General features: G+C 43.2%; 1 protein-coding gene across 1 annotated transcript in view; it reads right to left on the bottom strand.

Annotated features, from left to right (window-relative positions):
- Positions 1-23,159, bottom strand: part of cdh24a (cadherin 24, type 2a) — a gene marked incomplete at its 3' end in the record, with an annotated part of 105,910 nt that overhangs the window by 27,003 nt on the left and 55,748 nt on the right. The window contains exons 10-14 of the mRNA XM_080430452.1: positions 14,510-14,627; positions 11,502-11,810; positions 6,521-6,716; positions 5,132-5,630; positions 711-1,497 (exon numbers count right to left, since the gene is read on the bottom strand). Coding sequence (XP_080286578.1) covers positions 711-1,497; positions 5,132-5,630; positions 6,521-6,716; positions 11,502-11,810; positions 14,510-14,627 — 1,909 coding nt within the window. The remainder of the gene's footprint in view (positions 1-710; positions 1,498-5,131; positions 5,631-6,520; positions 6,717-11,501; positions 11,811-14,509; positions 14,628-23,159) is intronic.

Raw genomic sequence — 23,159 nt, 5'->3', positions numbered from 1 at the left:
CCTCCTCTCTTCTCAAGTAAACTTTTCAACCCCCCCCCTCAAAATACAGAGTCTTAGAACAGGGGGGGGGGGGGGATCTCAAACTTTGTTAATTTCAAGGAACCCCAGTTTGGTATGCATTAGACCACGGGACCCTCACACAGTACAGTAACTCTGAGAGTGTACAAATGGAACCAAAATGGACCCTTACATTTGTACACTCTCAGATTTGTAAAGGGCCCATTTGGAACCTAACTATCAATAATTCAGCTGGGAGGGACCCCCTGAAACCCTCTCAAAGACCCCTGTGGGGGGGAAGGGGGGTGTCTAGAAATCCCATCTGTGCTGGTCTTCCTCTCTGTGCGAGTCGTCTTCCTGTTTGCACACGTCGACGACGTGCGCCTCCTCCTCCTCCTCCTCCTCCTCTTCGCCGCCGCAGCCCCCCGCCCCCGGCGCGGCGGCCTCCTCCCCCCGATCCCCCCCATCCCCCTCCTCCCCCCCATCCCCCCCATCCCCCTCCTCCCCCTCTTCCCCCGCTGGTGCGGCGGCCTCGCCCCCCGCCGTCTCCCGCGGCGGCTGCTGCTCCCGCTCCTTCTCCTTCTCCCGCTCTCTCTCCTTTATGATCTCCACCAGCCGCTGGAACTTCTGGTTCAGTTCGTCCATGGCTCCTCCCCCTTCCCCGCCCCCCTCCTCCCCCTCCCCCTTCTCCCCCTCCCCCTCCCCCTCCTCGCTCTCCAGGGAGCTCAGGGACTCGGCCCTGGAGTCCCGCCCCTCGAACTCGTAAGTCTGCAGCGAGTCGTAGGGCGGCTGCGACAGGTCGAAGGTCACCCGGTCCAGGCGGAACTTGAGGAAGTCCTCCATGCGGAGGGGCAGGGAGCTGGCGCCGGCCGGCCTCTCGGGCCCCGACGACGCCCCGCCGCCCCCGTGTTGTTGTCCCCCCCCCACTCCCCCCCAGCCCCTTCCGTATCCCAGCATGCCCCCCGGCAGGGGCAGCGTCTGCGACCCGGCGGGCTGATCCCTCTTCCCTAGTCTGTACATGTCGAGGAGCTGCTGCGCTCCGCCCGGGTACGACGAACCGCCGCCTGGGCCCGCCGCCCCGTTCGCGTGAATCCCTCCTCGGCTCTGGTTCAAGGAGCCTATGATGCTGTACGTGTCCCTGTCCCCCCCCGCGGCCCCCCCTCTGAAGCAAAGCGGGGGCTTAGCAGCAGCGCCGCCGTCTCCAGTCTGGCTGCTGGCCGACGAGTCCTTTCTCTCCGAGACGACGGAGGGCACGGAGGAGTCGGTGTCCATGTCGTCCACGGTGGTGGAGCTAACCTGCGTCTGAGAGGAGCCGGGCCGGCCGCCGCCGCCGCCGCTCTCCTCCTCCTGGGGGTTGTGGTTGTTGGAGGAGGAGCTGGCCTGGCTCTGGGAGGAGGACGAGACGCTGGGGTCGCGGTACACCAGAGTGGCGGCGCTGCTGGGTACGAGAGCCACCGGCGGCGCTGATGCTCTCACTGCTGGGTCTGCTGCTGGGTTCTTCTGTGGGGGAAGAAAAGAAGGGGAAAAAAAAGACAGAATGAAGCAATTCCCAGGAGATGACAGCACTTTACTGTAAGTAGCTTAGGCTGAGACACTGTTCGCATTTAGAGCGCGACCCATATATCCGTTTGGATATGTAGGCCATTAGGCTATGTTCACACTAACCGCCTTTTATCAAATAAATAAATGAAAAATAAACCGCCGTCTAGAGTGTCTTTTCTGCTGAAAAAGAAGAAAGAAGATGGGGGCGAGGGGGCCGGGTGGCCACCATGTCAGTGACTGGAACAGTCTTCAACATAACTATAGAACTTACTGAACGTTGAAAACACAGTTTTAAACTAGTAGGATTATAACTAGAGTTGGTTTCGTCGACTAAAACTATGACGAAAAATGCCCTTATTCACTGACAAAAACTAAATAAAATCTAAATAAAAACTAAGCTATGATGACTAAAACTAAGACTAAACATAATTATTGACAATTTCGTCAACAAATAAAAACTAGACTAAAATGTTAGGGAGGGCCTAGAGATCCAGTAGAACTAAAAGACAAGTCATTTTATGTTCGGTTGAGCTCTGAAAATAGCAGATCTACAAGCTCACAACGCGTCGCGCTGCGGCGCGTTGTGAGCTTGTAGATCTGCTATTTTCAGCATGAAACCAAGTGTAAATTCAGCCATTACGACGCCATCAAGGCACCGCCAACATACATTTTAGTCGACTAAATCAACTGTAGATTTAGTCAACTATTATGTTATTAAGTCGACTAAAACATTTCAGATGACTAAAATCTGACTAAAACTAAAGGAATTTTATTCAAAAGACTATGACTAAAACTAAATCAAAAATGTCTGTCAAAATCAACACTAATTATAACTCTATAGAACTCTTACTGAACATTGAAAACACAGTTTTAAACTAGTAGCATTATAACTATGGAACTTTCTGAAAGTTGAAAACACAGTTTTAAACTAGTAGCATTATAACTATGGAACTTACTGAACGTTGAAAACACACTTTTAAACTAGTAGCATTATAACTATGGAACTTACTGAACGTTGAAAACACACTTTTAAACTAGTAGGCGTATATTATGTGGAAATAATCAACACTAAGCAACTGCATGGCATGTTTATCACCTCAAATGTATGGATGTTTTATAGAGCGGCTGACAGAGAGGAGCTGTTTCTCCTCCCCCACCAGACAGCTCTGCTGCCTTGAGCTCCGCTGGACCACAATTGTTTATTAATTGCAATCTATTAATATGCATGCCTCTAATCCATTAAGACCTGGAACGCATCTGTGTCATTCTTAGATTTATTTGGCTATTAAAAAAATTTGCAGATATGCAAGCTCATAGCGTGGCTATGAGCTTGTAGATCTGCTATTTTTGGAAAGATCATGAAAATGTGTGCAAATCTTTGAATATATATATATTTTTAAAGTAAACATTTGTAACTCAAATCTTTGCTTCTGGGAATTCTACAAATGATTGAACAGTTTTTTCAAAAAACGTATGTTGCTGTAATATCAGTGGTTCTCAAACTTTTCCATGTCAAGGACCCCCAAGACGTATTTGGCCGCGGTCCCCCATCTCAAAATATTTTGTTCATGCAGGGACCCCCCAGAAGCAAAGATTTGAGTTACAAAATGTTCGCTTTAAAAAATATATATATTCAAAGATTTGCACAAAATGTTAACGATTAAAAAAAAATTAGCAGATCTACAAGCGGCACTCGGTGCTACGCTATGAGCTTGTATCTGCTATTTTTGAATAGCCAAAGAAAATGACACGGACGCTTTCCCCGGTCTTAATGGGTTAACTCCAATGTGAATACAGCGAATGCGGTATAATTATATTGGGTAATAGTAGGTTTAATATACAGTTTTTGTTAGGCAGAAGAAAAGGAGGGACTCTGCTGGTAGTTGATTGTGGGGGTGCTGCCAGCCGTGGGAGAAAGTGACAGCGGGGCGTAGAGAGACAGTCCATCAACCCCGGTGAGCAGCTCCGAAAATATTACACTACTACAGCTGGTACTGTACGTGTAAAGTGGTCGCCTTTTGCTCATTTCTCATGGGATTTAATGTAAAAAAAAAAACGGTACCTAAAAGCTGCCTGTTTTCCTTTTAAGCCATCAGTGTGAATGCTACCTTATTTGACATCATTTCACAACTTTTTTCTTTTTAAATACTTTTTTCTCCCCAATTTAGTTGCCGATTGATTCCTCCCCACACACACGTTTCTGTGAATTGTCACCGTTGTTCAGTGGTGGAAAAAGTACTCAAATTCTTTACTTAAGTAAAAGTACCAATACTGCAATATAAAAATACTAAATCCAGAATAAAAAATTTACTTGAGTAAAAGTACAAAAGTATTGGCATCAAAATGTACTTAAAGTATCAAATATTTGAAAATAGCAGATCTACAAGCTCACAACGCGTCGCGATGCGACGCGTTGTGAGCTTGTAGATCGTCTATTTTCAGATAGCCTATGTATATAATAAGGCTAAAGTAACTAGCAACTAAAGTTTTCAAATAAATGTAGTGGAGTAAAAGTACAATGTTTGCCTCTGAGATGTAGTGGAGTAGAAGTAAAAGTATTGGAAATTGGAAATACTCAAGTAAAGTACAAATACCTCATCATTGTACTTAAGTGCAGTACTTAAATGTACTTAGTTACTTTCCACCACTGCCGTTGTTTCCTACTGACTCACCTGCCAGTTGAGGAGCCCCCGCTGGGAGGACATAGAGCTTTCGTCCTACTCTTCCCGCCCAACACTCCCCGCTGACGGGTGCCTCTATACTTTACCACTGTGCTACCCGAGCCCCTGACCTTATGTGACTTCTTTCGCTATGGGCAATTATGCAGCTGACTGCAGCTGAGTAAAATAAAGTCCAGTTTGTGTGTGTATTAGTTTGTTTGCTTGTTTATTGCTGAATCAAATGTTCTTTTCATAAATTGAAGTTTAATGTATCCTACTTTAATAAGAAATGTTATCTATCAACAACAAAAAATTGGGTTTTGTTTTTGCTTTCTAAGGAAAATGTTCTCAAATAAAAACTTGAATCAACTCAATGTTTTTGCTTTTATATCGATCAAAAATATGGGTAATCTGTGGTCTGGGACATTGGTTCTCAAACAGGGGTCCTTGGGGTGTGTGGGGGCTGGTGGGGGGTTCCAGGGGGTCCCCAGCTAAAGTAGTTAATACAGCATCACAATTATTTTAACGACTTTATCCATTTCTATGTTGTTGGCTATTCAAAAATAGCAGATCTACAAGCTCACAGCGCGTCATGAAGTGACCCGCAGTGAGCTTGTAGATCTGCTATTTTTTGAATAGGTGGTCCCTGGCAGAAAAGGTTTTCAGATGAGGGTCCGCGGGCCAAACACATGTCAATTTGGACGTCCTTGACATGAAAAAGGTTTGAGAACCACTGGTCTAGGATAGAGACATCAGGATCAGCATCGGACCCAAACATCTGTCATTGTTCGGGCTCTTCCTTTGGCTATTCAAAAAATAGCAGATCTACAAGCTCATAGCGCGGCACCGAGTGCCGCGCTACGAGCTTGTAGATCTGCTATTTTTTGAAAATTTGTGAAAATGTGTGCAACGTTTTTTGTTCACATTTTTACCTTGACAGCTTCCTCCTCCAGATTCCACTTCAAGTCAGAGTTGGCTTCACCGCCTCCATCTTTGTCTGCAGGGGCGTCGCGCCGCGCCCCCGGAACGGTGTTCACTCCACCGCCGTGGAGGAGGCCGGCGTGGGCGGGACACGTGCGAACGACCCCCCCAATGCCGCCGCCGCCGCCGGACTCCAGGGTGTGCTGGTTCTGGATGACCAGGGAGTTGTTGTGGTGAGCGGCGGCGCCGCTCACAGGGGGTCCGCCGTAGGACAGCCGGGTCAGCTGCAGGCTTCCGGCCTCCAGGGGTCCCTGCTGCGTGTGTGCGTGGTCTCTGAGGACGGGCAGCGTGTGCACGCCGTAGCAGAAGCGTCCGTAGAGCGGAGCGGAGCCGGGCCGGGTCGGGGGCCGGGCCTGGGGCTCCGGCAGAGGACCCCCCACGGGGCGGCCCGCCGGGTTACGACTCCAGCTGTAGGTCCTGGACCGGGGAGGGTTGGGCTGAGTGTACCATCTGTGTGTGTGGACCCCAGAGAACAGAGTCAGAGAGAGACATAGGCCTACTCATACACACACACACACACACACACACACACACACACGCACACACACACGCACACACACACACACACACACACACACACACACACGCACACGCACACGCACACGCACACGCACACAGACACACACGCTCGCACACGCACACGCACACGCACACGCACACGCACACGCACACGCACACGCACACAGTCACAGGCGCACACAGACACAGGCGCACACACGCAAACACACACACACACACACACATACACACACACACACACAAACACACACACACACACACACACACACACACACACACACACACACACACACACACACACACACACATAAAAAAAAAAAAAAAAAAATAGCAGATCTACAAGCTCACAGAGCTTATAGGTCAGCTATTTTTTCGGTGCACAACTTATAGTGGCGCACAATGTTTATCTCTAATTCCAACTCCTATAATGCGAATCTCTAAATGTGTAATCCTAATCCTAATCCTAACTCCATACTGAATCTTTTTCTAATGTAAACATATCTCTAAAAATCTGTTTTAAAACAACCATAAAACCATAAACATAAACAAAAATAAATAGTAATACACACACACACACATGCGTGTGCGTGTGCGTGTGCGTGTGCGTGTGCGTGTGCGTGTGCGTGTGCGTGTGCGAGCGTGTGTGTCTGTGTGCGTGTGCGTGTGCGTGTGCGTGTGCGTGTGTGTGTGTGTGTGTGTGTGTGTGTGCGTGTGTGTGTGCGTGTGTGTGTGTGTGTGACACGCTCCATGTCACACACGCCACCACACCGCCACAGGGCTGAAGCGTGTCACTAACAGGGCTGAAGCAGCATGAGGCTCACATGTTCCGGCTGTCTCTCTGCATGTGCTGCACGCGGTGCATGCTCTGCAGCGTGGCCATGTCGAACGCCGCCGTGTCCGCCTCCCCTCCCCCCTCGTCGTCGTACGTTATGATGTTCTCCCGGACGTCGTCCTCCTCCAGCGGGGCGTGGGGGTCCCGCTTCGGCCGCCGCAGCGACAGCGAGAGAGCGCACACCACTGGAGGGCCAGATAAACAACACAAAAAGAGAGGTTTTTAGACATTAACTGTCCCACTGTCTTACTCGTCTGGACTCTGGACACGTAATTCTTTAACGTTGTAATGTGTTTTCCACGTAAGGTTCAAAACTACAGCAGGGTAAAAACCAAGGGCCCATCACCCGCCTTTGAAATTGAGTCTATATAGTGTAGGACAGGGCTATTCAATTAAATTGTTCAGGGGGCCACATTGTCAGAAACCCAAGGGGCCAGGGGCCGGGGGCCGGGGGCCGGACCACCCCAAGCTATTAACCCATTAAGACCGGGAACGCATCTGTGTGTAAATTTTTTATTTCTTTGGCCATTAAAAAATTGCAGATCTACAAGCTCATAGCGCGGCACCGAGTGCCGCGCTATGAGCTTGTAGATCTGCTATGTTTGAAAAATCGTGAAAATTTGTGGCAAAATCTTTTTATATATTTTCTTAATGCAAACATTTTTTTTTATTTTTATTTTTTTCAGAATTCTTCCGCGGGCCAGTCCAGCTCGTTCGGCGGGCCGGATTTGGCCCACGGGCCGCCAATTGGTGTAGGAAGTGACAGTCAGACAATTGTTCAAGTCGCTCCGGTCCGAGTCCAAGTCGAGTCCCAAGTCATTTGGTCCCAAGTCCAAGTCGAGTCCCAAGTTGTTTGGTCCCAAGTCCAAGTCGAGTCCCAAGTCATTTGGTCCCAAGTCCAAGTCGAGTCCCAAGTCAATCCAACCCTCAGGTCCGAGTCCCAAGTCGAGTCCCAAGTCATTTGGTCCCAAGTCCAAGTCGAGTCCCAAGTCTTTCTGTTGTGGGCAAGTCAAGCCGAGTCACAAGTCAAGTCACAAGGTTGTGTCAAGTCCCTCACTACGATTGACGATTGTTCCCCAGCCCACCCACAAATCACTCAGGTTTATATCTTGAAGAGAGAAACCGTATCTTAAAGTCAAGAATTAAACCAGCATAAAGCTGTTCATTTATCCATTACAACATTACATGTCTGATCATTTAGTTAGAACTAGAGAAAGGCTAAATTACACTAAAGAAATGGCATGTTTGATACAAAATTGTTTACTTTTTAACATTTTGGCTCAAACTGGCACTGCCTTTCTGAGTAGTTTTCAAGTGTATTGTTTTGTAAACAAAGTTAGAGCAAGTGCTCATGTAAACATTAAACAAAGTCAAAGGTAACAAACAACAAACTTCAAGGACATTACTTTTGCTATAACTATAATTATGAATGAATATTGGATAAACTGTGGGTGAAATGATGCAGGAAAGGAAATACATTAATGGCATTTATCTATAGGCCTATTAGGCCTATAATCTTGACGTGTCTGTGTTTGTTTTGTAGTATTTTAATATTATGTCATTTTCCATCAGGCACAGTTTAGCCATCTACTACAGTTGCCAGATTCTGTGAAAGAAACAAGCAACCAGGTCTAGGAAAACCAGCCAAAAACCAGCCCAAAAGAAGCGACTATGGGCCACATGAGCACTTTAACACATACATCAGCTATTTGAAAATACTAGTAGATCTACAAGCTCACAACGCGTCGCATTGCGACACGTTGTGAGCTTGTAGAATGCGACGCGTTGTGAGCTTGTAGATCTGCTATTCTCAAATAAAATCTTGCAGGGAAATGATAAGCAGATCTGGCAACCCTGTAGGACCTACACGTGTGTTTGTTGTTTTGCAAAGGGGTCCTTGGTAAAAAAAAAGAAAAAGAAAAAGAGGCTACAACACAGTGGAATAAAGGCATCTCTTTAAGTTTATATATAGCAGAGAGAAACTTAAACTTATGGTGGAAAAAAAGAAGGAAGGAATTCAAGTTTGGTGGGAGTGATTTAGTGAAGTTAAAGTTATTAAACCTGCGGACAAATGGAAAAGTGTCGACGTGAGAAAGTGATGGATTACGCAGAGAGAGACTTTATTGCTGTTACCATGGATAAAGTATACAGTCACTTGACTTCACTACAGTACATCATGATCGGTGTGATCCTGATTCGACAGTGGTGAGTGACTTTCATGTTTACATGTACGTATATCTCGCTGGCTGATGCTACTGTTGTTGTTGATTTATTATTAGATTTAAAGTGAGTACTGAGCACAGTGAGCAGCACCACCTCTCCTTCTCCTCCTGGCTTGGCAAATTGAATAACTTTGGGGACTTCTGTTGCTGTTGCCATTGTTGTTTTTCCTGCTGCTGTGGCCGCGGCACAGTGCCTCAGCTGTTCTGCACGCACTGATCAGGGTTGCCAGATCTGCTTATTATAATTTCGCCGAAAGATTTTATTTGAAAATAGCCGATCTACAAGCTGCTCACAACGCGACGCGTTGTGAGCTTGTAGATCTGCTATTTTCAAATAGCTGATGTATATGTTAGAGTGCTCATGTGGCCCATAGTCGCTTGACTCGCTTCTTTTGGGCTGGTTTTGGGCTGGTTTTCCTAGACCTGGTTGCTTGTTTTTGCTCACAGAAAATCTGGCAACACTGGCACTGATGATAACTGGACGGCAGCCGTCATAGAATCAAAATAACCCCGCTGAGGGTGACGGTGGCGTTTGCACAGTACACACACAGATCATTCACAGGGAAAAAAACAAACAAGTCACGAGTCATCTTGTCTCGAGTCGAGTCGAGTCGGGAGTCATTGGCTAGCAAGTCGGAGTCGAGTCTCAAGTCTCGTTGGTCTTTTACCTTCCAAGTCCGAGTCGAGTCGCAAGTCTTTACATTCAAAGTCCGAGTCGAGTCGCAAGTCGTCAAATATGCGACTCGAGTCAGACTCGAGTCGAGTCACTATGACTCGAGTCCAATTGTCTGGTGACAGTTCATATGAATGGCCTGTAGTTTTGCTGTTTCACCCCTGCTGGTGTCAGAAGAATTAACTGTCAATGCAAGCGGATGGGTTTTTGCCAAACTTTACACTTGATTTTCTTACCTTAATAAACATTGTCATAAATACTATATGCTTCCAGTCGCTAGTTTAAAGTCTACTTTCAATCATCATGATATGCGTTTTGGTAAATTATGGTCCCATTTATTTTAAAATTGATGATAAAGTAGGGTATGCTGTAGAAGGGGAGTGGCTACCTTAGACGATTTGATTGACACGCTACACAACCAATAGCATTCATTCCCCACACCCTCTCTGGTCCCAACCAATAGCATTCATTTCCATGTGCATAGGATATGACGCGATGGCGGATTTTTTAATTGCTGAAAAATAGGCTTCATTTACGGCCTGTAGAGTCTATGGGCATAACTTTGTCCATTTCTTTTTACAGTCTATAGTAATAAAAAAAAACATGGCAGGCCGCATAAATGAAGCACAGCGTTAGTTCATGCAGGACACAGATGTCTTGCACGCCTCAGCTGTAACCGGCTGTCAGTCGGCTATATGGCCTATGGCCTCCTATTCCCCATTCACAGCATTGCTTATTGTTTGATATTGTTCCCCCCCGAACCCTATGTTGACAACCAATGGTCTAGGCCTGTTCCAATTATCATAATTATTATCATCATTGCCTGATTGCAATTATTTTGCATTACGGTCTCCATTCATCTGTGTAAAAACAGCAGGATGAAATGAACCATCATTATTTCCACATCATCCAGGCTCTTTTAAACACGTTCAACCAGGCGTCCCTATTTTGGGCATTTAGGGCAAAAACTTTCAAAATGTTCATACAGCCTCTGAAATATGTTTTTAAAAAGTATTGAAAATAGCAGAACTGCTCACAACACATCACATGAAGATGAGCTATTTTCAGTATTTTTGAAGAAGAAAATAAATAAAAGGATTTATAAGGAACATTATCAAGGATTTTGCCAAATTTGACAATAGTACATTATTTATTTAGTTAATTGGTACTGTCAGTCATTTTTTTCTCTATAATTTTCAGTAAGTCTTTGTATTTAAGAATATGTCATATCTGCTCTGAGCGATGTATTATTTATGTACAGTATATATGTTCATATGTTCAATGCCAGAAAATACAATTAAATCATTGATCGCATTTGTTATGACAATCATCAAGATGATGGCGGCAGCCCTACCACCGCCACTCAAAAACAGAATATCGTTGCTGTCGCACAGAAACCTCTCATCTTCAGTTCACAGAATATTTATCTCCAGTATGAGCGATCCCCTGATGGTTGCTAATCACGGAGGGTTTCACTGTGCTTCCGTGAAAAAAAGAAAAAAAAAATCACACCCAGTGTGACGAGAGTGGTGCCTGTGATGAGTTAATTAGTGTAACTGGTTGCATCTTTGTGTTGCAATCAGCTGCAGCTGTTGAGGCCGTGCTCAAACGTACGGACGGACGGACGGACAGACACACACCCACGGTCAAGTGTAGGAGTGGCTGGCACCACTCAAAAAGGTCACGGCGACCTCCCGTTCGCTTGTTACACGCCGTTAAAAAATAGTATGTTTCTCCAAAAATACAGGAGCCGAGATACAGGCTTTTTTCCCAGATACTTTAAACAGCAAGTCAATGGAGCAGTAAATGTTTGGATCACGTTATGTCCTGGTTCTGTGTGAGGAAAAAAACGTGTCTTTCTCGTCCCTGGCAGGCTGCACCTTAGCAGGCAAAGAATTAACGCCCAGTTTGATCATACTACAGCATCACAAAAAAGCATCAAAAGTAGCAGATCTACAAGCTCGAAACGCGTCGCTTCGCGCCGCGTTTCGAGCTTGTAGATCTGCTACTTTTGCAATTTTCTCATTTGAATCCTGAGAAGTAACAGTTGTTTTGACATTGTGAGGTTTCTTTACCCAGCAGTGTGGTGACACAGGCCAGCAGGGCCAGCACGGTGACCATGCTGAAGATGAGCGACGGCGAGGCGGACGGCAGCGGCAGGCACACCGCGTGCCTCTCCCAGCCCTTGTCCCTCTGGCGCCCCCTGTCCTCCGTCTGCATGCCGCCGCTCTGGCAGGGGCAGATCGTCACGGTGACCGTGCCGGTGTTGGTGAGGCCCGAGGCGCCGTCCCTCAGCACCACGGGGACGTAGAGGGTGAGCAGGGAGGGGGACGCGCCCCCGAGGGGCTCCAGGGACGACTGGAGCACCAGGCTGGCGGTCACACCTTGACGATGGGGCCCAAAACACACAAACAATTATAATGAATGAATAAATAATGAACAAATCAATTAATTCATCCATAACACAAACGAGGCATCAACAGAAACAAGACGGTTCCCACAGAGCTGTCACATTCTGATTAGGCTGCCCTATTCACCTATTTTCCTAGGCTGTGTGTTTTCCACTTCCTGTCGGATTTCATTGGATATCATTAGTCATCTGACCAGTTTCATTGGATTTCATTGGATCAAATCGACAGGAAGTGGAAAACACACAGGAAGTGGAAAGCCTAGGAAACAGGTGAATAGCGTGTCTGATATCTGGTCTAGAGGGGGCGGGTTCAAAATCTCCGGAGAAAATTTCTGTGAGATCCCATTGGTTCACCAATCTGTCCGTCAGCCCCCGCCCCGCCCCATGCCCCTCCTCCTCCCCCAATGTGCAGCATTGAGAGAGAGCCCTGACGTCACAACATTTGGAAGCGACGCCCACTGCACTCTGGTTGGTTGGAGCAAAACAAAAAAAAATGTGATTCAAAAGGAGCTACACAGTAAAATCCAGTTAAATCATGTTAAAAGCTGTGATTTGGGACTTAAATTAATCTGTGAGGTAGAGTATGTTAACTCTTTGACTGACAGAAATAAAACATCGTCTGCTAAGCCACTGCCAGCGATTTTCACTAACCTTTGAAAAATCATAGAATATTTATCTCCAGTATGATCGATCCCCCGATCCCTTTAAAAGACGTATCTGAGTCTCGTAGAATCGGGGGGAAAGCGTGCTGTCACGATCATCCATTCCATAGTTTTTGGCAGTTGAATGTAGGTTGGTTTTTTTTGCCAAAAAGCAACAGAAAGCAGAGAAAAAGCTATTTTTCCAAATCCATTAACATGGAAGTGAACGTGGCTGGTTTTTCTCACGATCACGTGATTTGCTGCTGCTTTGCCTCACTGGGAGTCAAATGGTGACTCATAGGTTAGCGAACAGCGCCATCTAGCGTAAAAAACACTGAAAACACAAAATGGCGTCATTCTCGTCATTGGCAGTCTGAGCCGTAGCAAAATGTGACGAGAAATCTCGTCATTGGCAGTCAAAGAGTTAATACAATATAACTAGTAGCCATCTGACCACTAGTGGCCCCTCCATCCCTTTATGCCCCTCATGCCTCCTCCCCCACCTCCCCTACTAACAGTGGTGGAAAAAGTACTCAAATGTTTTACTTAAATAAAAGTATACTGCAGTATAGAAGTACTCTGTTACAAGTAAAAGTCCTGAATTAAACATTTTCTTGAGTAAAAGTACAAACGTATTGGTATCAAAATTAACTTAAGGTACCAAAAGTAAAAGTGATAAAATGTTTGAAAATAGCAGATCTACAAGCTCACAACGCGTCGCATCGCGAGCTTGTAGATCTGCTATTTTCAAATAGCCTAGGTATAAAATAGGGCTAAAGTGGTTAATGTATGTTTTATAATGTAATAATTTATACCTGCAAAGTAACTAGCAACTAAAGTTTTCAAATAATTGTAGTGGAGTAAAAGTACAATATTTGCCTCTGAGATGTAGTGGAGTAGAAGTAAAAGTACAGACAATTGGAAATACTCCAGTAAAGTAAAAGTACCTCAAAATTTTACTTATAAGTACAGTACTTGAGTAAATGTACTTAGTTACTTTACACCACTGCCTACTAATACATCCCTGCTCCCTTCTTCTCCTCCTCCTCAGCCTAACCACCCTCCAGCCATCCTTCATTCCTTCCACAGCTATTCATCGTATCCATGGCATGCATTAATTGTTTCCTTTCATTCAATAAATACAGCCCAACTGATTCATTGTTTGAAGGCGTGGTGTTTACTCAGTGGAATGATCAATCAATCGACTGTGTTGCAGCTTGGATCAGAGGAACTGACGTCGTATACTCCAGGTTCCTTATCGGTATCGCAACGAAAACTAATTTTTCAAGATTAAAAAATACCATGACTTTTTGATACATGTTTTTTTTTGTTAGATTATCATTATCTTAGTGTTTTGTTAATTATTTGGGGGCTGCACTTGCAATATCCACCACAGGTTGAGAAACACTGTTTTACAGTGTAATCAGTGGTGGAAAAAGTACTCACATGTGTTACTTAAGTAAAAGTATCAATACTTCAAAGTAGAAATACTCTTGTTACAAGTATAAAAGTCCGGAATTCAAAATTTACTTAGTAAAAGTACAAAAGTATTGGTTTCAAAATGCATTTAAAGTACCAAAAGTAGAAAGTACTCATTGTGCAGAATGCCCCATTTCACACGTTTTCAAATGTATAAAAGGTGGACTAATCTTTTGAAAATAGCCGATCTACATGCTCAAAATGTGTTGCAGCGCGACGCGTTGTGAGCTTGTAGATCGGTTATGTTCAAATGGCCGAAATATATATATAGGGGCTGAAGTGGTTAATATATGTTTTGCAATAATAATCTAAATCTACAAAGTAACTAGTACTAGTAACTACAGTGTTCAAGTTGTTGTAGTGGAGTAAAAGTACAATATTTGCCTCTGCGATGTAGTGGAGTAGAAGTAAAAGTACTGAAAATTGGAAATACTCCAGTAAAGTAAAACAAATTCCTCAAAATTGAACTTAAGTACAGCACTTGAGTAAATGTACTTAGTCACTTTACACCACTGAGTGTAATTAGGTGTACAGCAAGTACAGTACAGCATACCTCCACTTTCTCTGATGGTCAGATTGAGGGCAGAGCTGGACTCAGGAGGGATGCTGAAGTGAACCGGAATGTTCTGTCCACCTTGGTCCTTATCCACGGCCCGGACCACCTGGACCACCTGCACCGCACAGGGAGAGAGAGAGAGAGAGAGAGAGAGAGAGAGAGAGAAAGGTAAGGTGCCCCCCACTGTAAAAGCCCTCAGTGTTCATTTCACCCCTGGGTGCATTTTCATTACATTTTCAAACTCTCTCTACTGTGGAGTTTTACAGCTCAGTGCATAACTGTCACACACTGATGTGTGCATTCAACCGGCCGCTTTGTGGAAAATAGCCCACAGTACGTATAAAATAGTGCTTTAACCACTTAACCCATTAAGACCGGGAACGTATACTGTGTGTCATTTTCAGATTTATTGGGCTATTAAAAAAAATAGCAGATCTACAAGCTCGTAGCGCGGCACCGAGTGCCGCGCTACGAGCTTGTAGATCTGCTATTTCTTTTTAAAACATCGTGAAAATATGTGCAAATCTTTGAATATACATTTTTGACTCAATTTTTTGCTGGAACAAAATGTTTTTTGAGATGGGGGTCCACAGACAAATACATATCATTTTTGGGGGTCCTTGATATGAAAAAAGTTTGAGAACCACTGATATTATAGCAACATAAGTAAAACAGAATAAAAATAAAACTGTTAGGATTTTTTTAGAAGACATTTGTAGAATCCCCAGAAGCAAAGATTTGAGTTAAACATTTGCTCTTATATGCAAAGATTTGCACCAATTTTCACAATGAAAAATAAATAAATAGCAGATCTACAAGCTTGTAGATCAGCTGTTTTTGAATAGCCCATGGTATAACACAATGCTCATAGCTATAAAGATCTAAAATGACAGTGTGTGTTCCCGGAGGCAATGGTTTAAACCCCGTAGTTAGTTAGTGTCCGCTCCTTTCCCCCCCTCCCCTCTACACCACATTTCTTTGCCCGAAAATAGCCGATGTAGAAGCGCTGTGAGCTTGTAGATCTGCTATATTTGCCAGCAGAATAGGGACGCTAATATATGGTTCATATGGTTGCGTGCAGTGGTGGAAAAAAAGTACTACATGTTTTTACCAATACAAAAGTATTGGTATCAAAATGTACTTAAAGTACCAAAAGTAGAAAGTACTCATTATGCAGATTTCACAAGTGTTTAAATGTATAAAATGCAAGTCTTTTGAAAATAGCAGATCTACAAGCTCACAATGCATCACATCGCGATTCGCGACGCATTGTGAGCTTGTAGATCAGCTATTTTCAAATGGCTGAAATGTATATAGGCTGAAGTGGTTAATGTGTGTTTTGTAATAATATTCAAAATCTACAAAGTAACTAGTAACTAAAGTTTTCAAATAATTGTAGAAGTAAGTAGAAGTAGAAGTAAAAAGTATTCAAAATTGGAAATACTCAAGTAAAGTAAAAAATACCTCAACATTGTACTTAAGTACAGTACTTGAGTAAATGTACTTAGTTACTTTACACCACTGCTTGTGTGTGTTAAAAAAAAGTACATCTTCAACATCTCAAAGACAAAACTCTATAGACAGTTGGTCCCAAGTGTTGGGCTGCATTGTATTGTATATCCCATGTGGTCAGACTGGTGCACTTTCAGAACTATATATATATTTTTTTAAATATTTGTTTTGGTCTTTTCTGCCTTTATTGATAGTTCTTTAAATGAAGATGGACAGATAGAGGGAGAGAGAGACGGGGAGAGAGACACGCAGCAAAGGTTCTCGAGAACGGGACTCGAAACCGCAACGCGCTGTCAGGCTAGCAGCAATCTGGGAACCCATCGCCAAATGAAAAGGAAAAACAGCCCTCTGCTGTTTTTGACTATCTCACTTGGCTCTGGGAGGAGGTCGACGTAGCACACGTGCGCAAGGAAACCAGGGTTTTGGTCTGCCTTCAGCCTTTCACTTCCGGTGGTGCGACTATATTTTCATTCCCACTAACAATATTTCTACACGGAACACTAACACCACTTCTCCCAGAGAACATGGATCGTTTTGGTTATAAGCCCACTTGTTTCTATGATGAAAGAGCAAGTTGAAATGTTACTAACTTTCAGTGGTTTTGTCTGCTCCGAGGACGCTATTGTTAAATGAGTTTTGGTTTGTTTCCAGTGGGGAAGGATCGGCTGACACGTAAATCCCGCCCACTACATTTGATTGGGTAAAGCGCGGCCTGCTTCCTGATCTGAAGGCACGCCCACTTGTAGGCCAGTGCGTACACGATATGACGAACCCCCCCGACAGATTCAAACGCAGAGCAGAATCTGTTCTTGAGAGATTAGGGCCCAGAGCATACAGTGTATATTTTAATGACCAATCAATCGATTTGTTTTCCGGCTTGGATCAAGGGAACTAACGTAGTATACTTTAAGTTCATCTATATCGGTATGACAATGAAAACTACATTTTCAATGTTTTAAGGGGGGGAAATACATTATTTATAAAAGAAATATATATTAAAAGGTAGGGTAAGTGATATTTTTTGTTATTTATAAATTTTTTGTTTAAAAGGTTAAAGTACTATATTCTGATAGTAAGCATTGCTACAGAGCATTTATTCGGTCACAAGGGTCTCTACAGCTCTTTAGTAAACAGAATATAGTACATTTTCAGGTAGGTGACAACATTTAAGCCAATCAGGAGAGAGCATTTTCTGTTCAACAAAGAGGTAGAGAGACGTGGGAGACTCCTTTTACTGAACAAACACTATAGCAATGAGTACTATCAGAATATAGAGCTATTCAACACTTATTTTAACCAAAGTAAATCACTTACCCTACCTTTAATGTACATTTTTCAATACAACCTTATAGTGTTTTGCCAATTATTTGCTTATTAAGCAGGGCTGTGGTACAGAAGAGACTGTTGTTTCTAAACATTTAGACAAACCCAACAACAGCATAATATGAACAGAGATAACTGATGCAGTGGGCATACAGTAGTAGGTCACGTTAATTATGGTTCCTGTCAGTTCCAGATTGGACGCTGCAGGGCATTTTCAGGAGCAAACAGTCCGTGGCAGATAGGTTCCATTTATTCATGTTGATGATGTAACAATAACCGAGACATTTAGAACACAACTCTATAACCTTTTCCTGGACAAACTCATCAACCAGAGCATGTGGGCTAAATAAAAGGGCCCTGGACTGGTCCGACTACACAATGGTAGCCTGCGGTCTCCTCCACGCCTCCTGCCTCCGTTTACCACCCACCCACGCATTGTGCCCGATGCCCGACCCATGACTTGTGAATACACTGACTTGGTTTGACACTCGCCTTCAAAATGTTCATTATATTTATATTTGAACACACAACCGACTTTGTCACTGTAGAGAGATACTGGTATGCCTCTGCGCCTTTCAGGGTTTGCATGGCTTAAATGTTTTATATACTTTGTTCGAAAATATCCAGGGTTTACAATAAATTGGCATTTTACATAACATGGCAATAAGCAATTACATACAAAAATATAGCAAATGGGCATTTCAATACAAAAAAAATATATATACATTTTTTTTTCTCTTCTTCTCACAGTCTCAACAAGTGCCATGGCTTCTGCTTTTTTTTGTCTGGAGTCGAGTGTTCTTTATCTTTTTAGTTCAGTTTTAATTTGTTTAAAGACCACCTCTCCAGAGACGGTTACCACCCACCACCATTCATTCCATGAGGTACCAACACTTTTGTGTGTGTGTTATTTTGGGCCATTGTGCAAATGTTTACCTCCCAGGGTGCAACATTTACATGGGTGGGGGAATCACCGCAACACCTTCCCTTATACCAGATGGCTGGATGAGTGTTCCCATTTTACTGGCATTGTTAGAAAACACAGGCTACTATTCTAACCACACCGGGGCATAACATATCGGTAAAGCTTGTAAACAGGATATTGTGTGCAAAAGGGCCCCCAAATGAGCAAATGGGGGGTATGGCCGAGGAAACTCGTCTATACAAGGCCACTCTTTCCATTTTTTCCCCTTTTCGTCAGCCTACGCGATACGATCAAACATTCTGGTGTTGAAAGTAACCCAGCTGGAACTGATTCCATTCTTGACTCATTGATATCTTTATTTTCTCCCTAACAGAGTGCACATTGCAAAGACGAACAGAAGCATTTCATCTGCCATCACCACTGATGTTGGCGCCCACCCCCCGGGTCGTGTGAGTTCAGCTTTGCACTTCACTCTTTATACCAACGATTGGCGTACAGATACACCAAATCAATACGTTGTAAATTATTCTGATGCTACAGCTCTGTTAAGTAGGCCTTGAGCATGATGATGTGAATAAAGTGGTTGAGTGGAATGATAATAATGCTCTTGACACTCATGACTTGGTCCTCATTATACAAAGAAGACTTAAGAGACACATTCTTATGAAGCTGCTATTTTCTATCCATAATGGAGGAAAGAAATAAACAGGTATTTTCCTACAAATACTTGGGTGTAATGACAGACCATCTGTTATCCTTGAAAGACCACGATGAATGTGTCTGCAAAAACTAAATTTATTTTCACCGCCGCCTTAGGAATGAGTAAACAGATCTTTTGAACTTTTTATTTATGTGATTACGAGTGTTCTATTGTAATACAAGATGGTACGCTGTTTGCCCACCATACTTGAAAGTCAAAACTGTTTCACCAACTGAAAAATCTGCTCATAAGATTGTGAGCCATTCACTTGAGAAACTCTATGAACCAGCCTACAATAATAACATATTAATCCATTAAGACCGGCAACGCATCTGTGTCATTTTAGATTTCTTTGGCTATTCAAAAATAGCAGATATACAAGCTCACAGCGCGGCTCTGAGTGCCACGCTATGAGCTTGTAGATCTGCCATTTTCTGAAAAGTCGTGAATATTTGTGTAAATCTTTGAATATATATATTTTAAAGCGAACATTTGTAACTCAAATCTTTGCTTCTGGGGATTCTACAAATGTCTTCTAAATCCGAACAGTTTTTTGAAAAAACGTATGTTGCTATAATATCAGTGGTTCCCTTTTTCATGTCAAGGGCCCCCAAAATGATATGTATTTGGCCACGGACCCCCATCTCAAAATACGTTGTTCCAGGGACCCCCAGAAGCAAAGATTTGAGTTAAAAATGTCCGCTTTAAAAATAAATATACATTCTAAGATTTGCACACATTTTTACGATTATTCAAAAATAGATCTAAAAGCTCGCATACAGCGCATCACTCGGTGCCGCGCTATGAGCTTGTATATCTGCTATTTTTGAATAGCCCAAAGTATAAAATAATAGTTAAAGTGGTTACACAGATGCGTTCCCGGTCTTAGTGGGTTAAGACTGTCTCTGACCCCAGCCATGCTCTGAGCAGTGAATAGAAATTATTTCCATTACACAGGAGATACAGAGTTCCATGATTTAATAATGCTAGACTGAAGCACTCCTTCATGCACCAGTCAAACACAATGTACGTTGAAGGGCCTTATTGTGTTATTTGATTGTAAATGTTATATTAAATGTACGCATCTGTCTTTGTTTCTTGTCTTTGGTGTTGCCCTGAATCTCACAGTCCACGGGTAGCTTCTCTAAAGCAACTCATCTGTGCATGTAGACCACGGGTGGGCAACTTTGATGATGGAGAGGGCCACTATATTTCCATAATCACTCCAGAGGGCCACATTGCATATCGTTGCTGTCCGGCAGGAACCAGCTAACTACATTTTTTTACCGCTTTTGCATTTTTTCCCCATAAATCAGTGCTATTGAACACCCTTTACGTCTGCCTGTTGGTAAAAAAAATATTGAACTAATTAACCCTGCAAGACCCGGATATATTTCTACTTACAAAAAAAAATAATCAACCTTTCAGATGGTGTTTTAGGAGTACTTTGGAGAGGGAAATATAATGTTTTTTAAAAAAAATAGTTTTCGTAAGGTTTAATTGAAATGTTGTAATATTACAACAGTGGGTCTAACGGGTAGCAGAATTTCCTATAGGCCATTTTTACTCACTGTCAGAATAGCATGGCAAATGTCTATATACTTCACTAAAACAACTTAAGGGTTCATTTATATGGTTAAAAAGTGCTTCTGACAAAACCAGCTAACTCTATTGGATCCTCAAACTTTCTGCTAAACCAGCCAACTCCAGCAAAGGGGGGTGGAGTTTAGACCCTCCAGAAAAATGCGATTATGCGATCGCAGAATTTACCGCATAATCAGCAAAATGGCGCATTATTATGGGGGGGGAACGTCTTTTCAAAAAGGCCACATCGCATAATATGCGCATCGCATCGCATCGCATAATATGCGCTTCGCATCACATATTTCCCGCATATTTCACAGCTTTCCGCATATTTCACAGCTTTCCGCATATTTCGCAACTTCCCGCAATTTCACCACATAAAATTGCAAAAAAACCCGCATATTTCATCACAAAATCAAGGATTTTAGCCCACATAATCAAGAGTTTTAACCCGCATAATCAAGGATTTTTGCCCGCGTTTTTCTGGAGGGTCTAGGAGTTAGCTGGTTTTGCTGACTGCAGGCTCCACCCCCTTTTGACCTCCAACCTCATTGTGAGCTTGGAGGTCCATTTAGCTGTTCTTATCAATGATGAACAAAACCTCCTAACTCCACTTTTGTTCTGTGTTTTTTTCATTTCCTGAAAAATGAACCTTTTGGAGTTAGCTGGTTCCTGCCGGACAGCAGAGATATACTGTCATGTCAAAGGTCATGTCTCACCTAGACACAGGATCTAAATGTTTCAATAGAAGAGCAGCGAGACAAATTGCAACCACCCCAATTGTATAGGCTATATTGTATTAACATACTCTACCATAAAGATTGGACAGAAAAGATTCCTTAAAAAGTTACATACAGTAGTGCCGCTTTAAGTGTTGCTATCGTACCATAAAGCACTAATATTGCTAATGCTCCAACGTGTCGAGGACTATTTGTTTCTTCGAGTTTTGTCTTTTGGCTAACAACTTCTCTAATGAGCCCAATAAATGCTTTTTATCACAGCCAAACAAGCTGCATTGTCACAGCTTCATATTTAGGAAAATACACTGTTACATGACAGGGGCACGTTGGCACGCAACGCACAATAAATGTCCTTTTATGTCTGCCTCAAAGCAGGCTAAACTATTTCCATAATTAGAGGCGAGCGCTTTTGTTCTCAGATCCTGCCAATGAGTGTATAATAGCAGAGGGAAAATAACAACATACTGTATGATATTATGAGCAAAACCAAAAGCACACAACAAGGCCTTTGAACACAGGCCTAGGTCTGTCACCATCAGGACGTTTTAGTTGACGATTAATTACATACAAATAGTTTTAATTGGATTAGATTAGAATAGATTTAATTTAGTGTTTTGGGGAATTTTAACCTATAAATAAAAAATGACATTTCTGTCATTTCAGAACAACAATTGTGATGCGTTGAGCTTGTAAAATCAGCAAATGTTTTTGTTTTTTTGTTTTGTTTGCTCTACTGTTGCTGCTCTACAGAAAATGCCCCTAATAAGGGATGCCAGGTTGGTTGAGGTTAAAAGAGCGTCCGACTTCAAACTTAGCGCGTGTGTGTGTGTGTGTGTGTGTGTGTGTGTGTGTGTGTGTGTGTGTGTGTGTGTGTGTGTGTGTGTGTGTGTGTGTGTGTGTGTGTGTGTGTGTGTGTGTGTGTGTGTGTGTGTGTGTGTGTGTGTGTGTATGTATCAGGTGATCTGGTAAGAGTCGGCTGGTGCCCTTTTATAAATCATCCTAACTTGCATGGCATGTCATGGCTCCTAACTTACATGGCTCCTAACTTACATGGCTCCTAACTTACATGGCTCCTAACTTACATGGCTCCTAACTTGCATGGCTCCTAACTTGCATGGCTCCTAACTTACATGGCTCCTAACTTACATGGCTCCTAACTTACATGGCTCCTAACTTACATGGCTCCTAACTTACATGGCTCCTAACTTGCATGGCTCCTAACTTACATGGCTCCTAACTTACATGGCTCCTAACTTACATGGCTCCTAACTTGCGTGTTATAGTTTCTGTTCATTTCATCAAGCTGTTTTTATACAGATGAAGGGTAAATGATTGCAATCAGGTGATGATGTAATAACTGTAACAAGCCTAGACAGTCCCTCAGAGAGAGGATGAGGTCTGAGGACAATGAAGATGAAAAAGCGTGAATAGATGTCAGAGAGATCGTCAGAGAGGCATTGCCCTCAATACCCTCACACACGTCTAACTACTTCTCCAAAGTCAGCCACCACACTAGAGGGAGCGACCATGATCTGGTATAGAACAAACATGGGGAAATTCTCATTCTGCAGCTCTGCCACCAAAATGTGGAATGCCTTGACCCCATCCATTAAATTATGTGTAACACTGGTTTCTTTAAAAATTATATCTACCAGGAGACCAAAAGGGGATAAAAATAAACATTTCCCATCTCTTTTGTACATAATAGTGTTTGTATTTGTTGATGTATTATTATGTAAATTTTGTATGAAAAGTTTCAATATATATCATTAAGTTAAAACATGCAATCTGCCTCTGTCAATCATTCATTGGTTTTCGCACGCACGCACGCACGCACGCACGCACGCACGCACGCACGCACGC

Source organism: Gymnoscopelus braueri (assembly GCF_963280865.1).
Source record: "Gymnoscopelus braueri genome assembly, chromosome: 6".
Lineage (NCBI taxonomy): Eukaryota > Metazoa > Chordata > Actinopteri > Myctophiformes > Myctophidae > Gymnoscopelus > Gymnoscopelus braueri.
This window is presented reverse-complemented; position numbering and strand designations above follow the sequence as displayed.